The sequence below is a fragment of the Engraulis encrasicolus genome, chromosome 2, assembly GCF_034702125.1.
Source record: "Engraulis encrasicolus isolate BLACKSEA-1 chromosome 2, IST_EnEncr_1.0, whole genome shotgun sequence".
Lineage (NCBI taxonomy): Eukaryota > Metazoa > Chordata > Actinopteri > Clupeiformes > Engraulidae > Engraulis > Engraulis encrasicolus.
Genome location: NC_085858.1, coordinates 57663857 through 57671356, shown reverse-complemented (window position 1 = coordinate 57671356; position 7500 = coordinate 57663857). Strand labels below are relative to the sequence as shown.

Genomic DNA, 7500 nt, shown 5'->3' with positions numbered 1-7500 from the left:
AGTGGAGTGGAGTGGAGTGGAGGGGGGCATCAGGAGTAAAGAGGAGTGGAGTGGAGTGGGGGGGAGTTTGCAAGGTGTATAGGGGGGTGGAGTGGGGTGAGGGTTTAGTGCCTCAGGCATTTTTTTGTCTTTGTCTTTGATATTGCTAGATTTTCCATTAATAGTTTGTCTGCTAATGTTGCTAGAAATCCATTGCTTTGCTAGGCTTAGACTATGGTGGGTGGGAGGGGCACGAATAATATTCACAAGTCCAAAAAGTGGGTCCCTGGTGAAAAAGTTTGGGAGCGACTGATCTAAGGGATGGGAACGATGTGTGTGTTTTTAGATTTTTGCGAGTGTATGTCCAATATGCAAATCAACTTTTGTTTCCCATTGCTATGCACTGTTCGGGTGCAGACCTGCCTTTTTCCAATGCTGTGGCCATTGCTGCTCACTGTGCAGGTGCAAAGCTGCCTTTTCCATTGCTCTGGCCATTCTTCTCTTTCATTGGCTACTCAGACAGCTGCTTTTGAATGTGCTGATCAGATCAGCGTGTTGCTGTTTTCTGCATCTCCATAGCCAAGGACTGGAACAGAGGGAGAGAGAGAGGGGGAGGGGTGCAGAGACATAAAGGGAGAGACGGAGAGAGATAGATGTAGAGTTTGAAAGGGAGAGAGAGAGAGAGAGAGAGAGAGAGAGAGAGAGAGAGAGAGAGAGAGAGAGAGAGAGAGAGAGAGAGAGAGAGAGAGAAAAAGTGGGAGAGAGATAGGGAGAGAGAAGGGAAAACTAGCGAGACAGAGAGCTGAGGAGAGAGATGGAGAGAGACACAGAGATGGAGGAAGAGTGAGAGGTAGGTTACAAAGTAGAGATAGAAATAGAAATGGACAGAGATGGCTTCAGGTAATCTAAAGAGAGATAGCAATGGAAATGGCTCTACTCTACTGGTTACCATGGAGATTGCTTTAGGTTCTCTTCTGGTTGCCATGGAGATGGCTTTAGGTACTCTTCTGGTTACCATGGAGATGGCTTTAGGTACTCTTCTGGTTACTATGGAGATGGCTTTAGGTTCTCTTCTGGTTGCCATGGAGATGGCTTTAGGTACTCTTCTGGTTGCCGAGGAGATGGCTTTAGGTTCTCTTCTGGTTGCCGAGGAGATGGCTTTAGGTTCTCTTCTGGTTGCCATGGACATGGCTTTAGGTACTCTTCTGGTTACCATGGAGATGGCTTTAGGTACTCTTCTGGTTACTATGGAGATGGCTTTAGGTTCTCTTCTGGTTGCCATGGAGATGGCTTTAGGTACTCTTCTGGTTGCCATGGAGATGGCTTTAGGTACTCTTCTGGTTGCCATGGAGATGGCTTTAGGTACTCTTCTGGTTGCCATGCCAGAGTCTTTGGCTACACTTCACCTCTATGAAGGAAGAAAGAAGAAAAGGGGGATCTTCTCCATAGTCCGCCATTTTGAATTTCCAGAAATAGACATTTTCAGCTGCAAATGTTGCTATACTTTGGTCATACCAGTAAATATTAGTTTATTATTTAATAAATATCCATGAAAATATGAAATTTAGCAATAGACAGCACAGTTTAAGATGATAAGCATAGTTGCAATACCCACTGTGACCACAATACTACACAGTTCACCTTTAAATGCACTTGACCTACATAGACGAAAGCAGGTGGGGCAAAACATGCTACCTCAGATGCAAGCTGACCGCTGCTGTACTGCACACACACACTCACACACACACACACACACACACACCGCTGCTGTACTGTACTGCACACACACACACACACACACACACACCGCTGCTGTACTGCGCACGCACACACACACACACACACACACCGCTGCTGTACTGCGCACGCACACACACACACACACACACACACACACACACACACACACACACACACACACACACACACACATACTCACCGCTGCTGTGCTGCATAAATCATATAGCTGCTGATCCAGGTCAGATGAATTGTGTGCGTGTGTATGCGTGTGTGTGTGCGTACGTGCGTGTGTGTTTCAGAGAGAAAGAGGGACAGAGATTTGGTTTGAGAAGAGATACGTGTGTATATTCCTGTTTTTGAGAGAAAAGGGACTCACTTTGTTTTGCAATTAACCGCAAAAACTGAGAAAAAACCTTGTTGTAGTTTTCAAATAATTATAATGCATTCTGTTGTTGATTGAAGGCACGCACACACACACACACACACACACACACACACACACACACACACACACACACACACACACACACACACACACACACATACACACACACACACACACACACACACACACTAAGGCCGTGTTGTTGACTGTGTGGATTAGGGTGGGCAGTTTAGTGCAATCAGGGAGTCTTCATTAGTGCAGAGGGATGACGCACTCATGTGGCCTAGTCTACCACACACACACACACACACACACACACACACACACACACACACACACACACACACACACACACACACACACACACACACACACACACAAACACACACACACACACACACACACAGCCAAGTCTAATCTACTCCCAAAGAGGAAGCACTCAGGCTGGATCTAACATTTAAAACGCATGAAAGAAAATTGAAAAGAATCAAAAATATATAATAACAGTTGATTGCTGTCTGACCAATCAGGTGTGATTATTTTAAACATTCTTCATTTCTTCCTAACAATTGGGTTGCTACGGTGCAGATTAGAGAGCAGCGTTGCCAAGGCAACCACGGTATTGGTGAGAGGTGAGAGGAGCAAGCTGCTGGATGAGATGCAGTAGCCTGTGCAGTATCACTTCTCAACATGCAAAACAGGTCCCCACACCACCAAAACTGGTCCCCACACCACCAAAACAGGCCCCCACACCATCAAAACAGGTCCCCACACCACCAAAATGCAAAACAGGTCCCCACACCACCAAAACTGGTCCCCACACCACCAAAACAGGCCCCCACACCATCAAAACAGGTCCCCACACCACCAAAACAGGCCCCCACACCACCAAAACAGGTCCCCACACCACACCACCAAAACAGGTCCCCACACCACCAAAACAGGTCCCCACACCACCAACATGCACAACAGGTCCCCACACCACCAACATGCACAACAGGTCCCCACACCACCAAAACAGGTCCCCACACCACCAAAACAGGTCCCCACACCACCAACATGCAAAACAGGTCCCCACACCACCAAAACAGGTCCCCACACCACCAACATGCAAAACAGGTCCCCACACCACCAACATGCAAAACAGGTTCCCACACCACCAACATGCACAACAGGTCCCCACACCACCAAAACAGGTCCCCACACCACCAAAACAGGTCCCCACACCACCAACATGCACAACAGGTCCCCACACCACCAAAACAGGTCCCCACACCACCAAAACAGGTCCCCACACCACCAAAACAGGTCCCCACACCACCAACATGCAAAACAGGTCCCCACACCACCAAAACAGGTCCCCACACCACCAAAACAGGCCCCCACACCACCAAACTGTTGATGAGATACAGTAGCCTGTGTCACTTCTCAACATGCAAAACAGGCCCCCACACCACCAAAACAGGTCCCCACACCACCAAAACAGGCCCCCACACCACCAAAACAGGTCCCCACACCACCAACATGCAAAACAGGTCCCCACACCACACCACCAAAACAGGTCCCCACACCACACCACCAAAACAGGTCCCCACACCACCAAAACAGGTCACCACACCACCAACATGCAAAGCAGGTCCCCACACCACCAAAATGAACAGTTTTCAAAACCGTAATACATCTGAAAAGAATAGAAGATGATGTTGTGTATTGATTCATATTGAATTTGGTTTTCACTACCTTGAGAGGCAGATGTGAAAGATGAGGGTCAGGCTTTAGAATAGTGTACTGTGAGTGTCACACATATAAGTTTTGTGTGTGTAAACAGAGTGGCCTTAGAATAGTGTCTTTAGAATAGTGTCTTTAGAATAGTGTCTTTAGAATAGTGTCTTTAGAATAGTGTCTTTAGAATAGTGTCTTTAGAATAGTGTCTTTACAATAGTGTCTTTAGAATAGTGGCCTTAGAATAGTGTCTTTAGAATAGTGTCTTTAGAATAGTGTCTTTAGAATAGTGTCTTTAGAATAGTGTAAACAGTTGCAAAAGTCTGTAAAAAAAAAGATGAAGAGGTGTCAGAGTAGTCACCTGGAGAGGGGCAGTAGAGGAGAGGGGAGGAGAGGAGAGGAGAGGAGAGGGGAGTGGCAATAGAGGAGAGGAGAGGGAGGAGAAGAGAGGAGAGGAGAGGAGAAGAGAGGAGAGGAGAGGAGAGGAGAGTGGCAGTAGAGGAGAGGAGAGGGGAGGAGAGGAGAGGAGAGGAGAGGGGAGAAGAGAGAGGAGGAAGAGGGGAGGAGAGATGAGAGGAGAGGAGAGGAGAGGAGAGGAGAGGAGAGGAGAGGGGAGGAGAGGAGAGGAGAGGAGAGGAGAGGAGAGGAGAGGAGAGGAGAGGGGCAGTAGAGGAGAGGAGAGGGGAGGAGAGGAGGAGGAGAGGAGAGGAGAGGAGAGGAGAGGAGAGGAGAGGAGAGGGGCAGTGGAGGTAATTTTATCCCAAGTCCCCAGTGTTTGTGATCCCCTGGAGGGGGGGGGGGGGGGGGTGGAGAAGGAGGCTCATCACTGGTCATTAAGGCTGTAATCCTCTATGGCAGTGGTTCCCAAACTTTTTCCCTGCGCACCCCCTTTTACATTTCAATGTGGTTCGTGCACCCCTGAAGCGAATGTTGCAGAGCCGCAAATTTTGGGCAATCCTCATTTCCAATAGACCTGACATTTTTTCTGCCATTATTACAATGGAATTTGTTGCATGACAAGTTATAAATTACACTTCAGGTGGATCTTTCCAGTATACAATTCGCCAAAAATTAAAACTGTGTAATATTCATTAATTCTGTATAAAAACACACATCTCAGCCATTGCTCTATTCAGCTTGCGCACCCCATTGTGGCAGGCTGCGCACCCCCAGGGGTGCACGCACCCCAGTTTGGGGAACCCTGCTCTATGGAAATTATGAGGACCTCCTTCGTTAGGCCTCATTTGGAGACATGTAGGACACGTAGCTATGGTGACGTCTATAAGAAAAGGAGGAAAAAGACACGAGGCAAGAATAGAAGGAGTGGAGGAGCTCAGATTGAAGAAGTATTTACTGACCTAGTTTTATGAAAAGAGAAAGGAGTCGCACACTGGAGCTGAATGCAAAATCAAAAACTGTATCAAACAAAGCAAAAAGAAAATAAAACCGACAGACAAGGGACAAACGTTTCGGGTCTAGACCATCAGCAGTGTTCCCAGTTTTTGATTCTGCATTCAACTCCAGTGTGCGACTCCTTTCTTGCTTTTCAATATGCTGCTCTTGGAATTACACACCGAGCGATACGCTCAGGATAAGACATTGGCGCGGACGCCACCCCACCGTTACTGACCTAGTTTTAGACCCCCACTCCACTCCTATAGGAAAGAGATCATCTTCTTTTTAAAATAACTTATATGGCTATACAAATCTGATGCTCTATGTGGAAAGAAATAAGGGAGCATAAGGTGCCATAGGCATATCCATTGTGCATTGAACGTGTATGGGTGCCGCTGAATCATAAGTGATTTTGTAAGTTTGATCTTTTCCCCATTGCCCAGACATGCTTCTGACAAGACTCTTGCTGCCTTGGCATAGCCTACATGTAGCCCACGCATCAAACTGCACTCATTTCCCTGCCTGAGATGCAGTACACAAACACGTACACAAAATATAATACAGACGCTGTATCATTATACTGCCATCTTGTTACACTGGCCTAGTTTTAGATCCTATAGAAGCAGGCCCGCCGACAGGGGGGACAAAGAGGTATGTTGTCCCTGGTCCAGGGAGATAGGGAGCCCAGAATTGGGTGCCCATTACATTGTATGCATTGGTTAGGGGGTCCTTTCAGATGGCTTTGTCCTGGGCCCAGTGAGAGCTGCCAGTGAGTGGCCCTGTATAGAAGTGCTGTTGTGTGTTAAATGTATGCAGAACTAAACAGCCGTCTGCTACCTTGACATATCCCACGCATCCACCTGCACTACCTGGGACTCTCTGGAGAACATCTACTTTATATTCCTCAACATGTAGGCGTGCTGCTAAGATATACGTTTTTGTTTTGTTTAGTTTTTCACTTAGCTGATGCTTAGATCCAAAGCAACTTTATTTTACATGGTATTGGTTACAGTCCCTGGACCAGAACGGGGGTTAAGTGCCTTGCTCACAGGAACCTCAGCCATGGAGGAACTCCTATACTGCCCATTGAAACTGTGTTTAGTTTATTGGTTTATTTCATCAGGGATCATGTGCAAAGTACATTAGTTACATAGTAAAGAGATGACCTGCACCAGATAGCTAAAAGCTAATTTCCATCTGCAGTCCCTGGGCAGGTTAGAAAACATACAATCCAGTAAAATGGGAGATGCCACTCAGTGCTGCCTATTGCCAAATTCCATCTTCTCGTAAATATTTACTAAATAATGAACAAATAGTTACTAGTATGACCAAAGCACGGTAAGTTTTGCAACTAAAAAAAAGTTCATTTCTGGATATTCAAAATATTCAAAATTCAAAAAAATTGTCAATGAGCATCGTGACTGAACTTAAATAAACTAAATAAACGTAAATAACCTACTACTAAAATATTACACAGTGCATCTTTAAGACTGCTGACCTAACCACTAGTCCACGGCTCTCCATCGAGAGTGACACACATGCACACACGCGGCACACGACAGCATACACACAACACACAACACACACACACACACCACACACACACACATGCACACCAGGGCTTGACATTAACTTTTTCACCCATTGGCCACTATGGCTAGTGGTTTTCCCGAGTCACTAGCCATTCAGGTATCTAGCCATTCAGGTATTCCACTAGCCACTGATTTTCTATCGTTATATTTTCTTTATCATGATACGTGTACATCTAACCTCAGAAGACGAGGTGCTAAAGCAAGATGACTGTATACCTTTCTACATGGAAGCATATAAAGCAAATAGACACTGAATTACTGAACTTTTTCTTGAACTTAAATAAAAACAATTGATACACAAGGGGCAAACAGCAGCATAAAGGTTATGATGCGTATGTTACCAAGGAATAAACTACCAGCCAAATTGGCTAGTACTACTAGCCACAGCCAAGTTTTACCAGCATTTGGCCGGTTGGCTAGTGCCAGTGTCAAGCCCTGATGCACACACGCGGCACACGAAGGCATACACACATGCACACACGCGGCACACGACAGCATACACACAACACACAACACACACACACACACACATGCACACACGCGGCACACGAAGGCATACACACAACACACACACACACACCACACACACACACACATGCACACACGCGGCACACGAAGGCATACACACAACACACAACACACACACACACACCACACACACACACATGCACACACGCGGCACACGAA

At 46.5% G+C, this 7500-nt stretch overlaps 1 protein-coding gene across 1 annotated transcript; it reads left to right on the top strand.

The window, feature by feature from the left end:
* Positions 1–2757: 2757 nt before the first annotated feature.
* On the top strand, positions 2758–3519 carry LOC134465279 (uncharacterized). Its single transcript, XM_063218866.1, has one exon. It carries the CDS (start codon positions 2758–2760, stop codon positions 3517–3519), a length of 762 nt encoding a protein of 253 aa, XP_063074936.1.
* Positions 3520–7500: the final 3981 nt, after the last annotated feature.

Bases quoted from the DNA above. Each gene is read 5' to 3' on its own strand.
- LOC134465279 (XM_063218866.1), top strand. From the start codon at position 2,758: ATGAGATGCAGTAGCCTGTGCAGTATCACTTCTCAACATGCAAAACAG.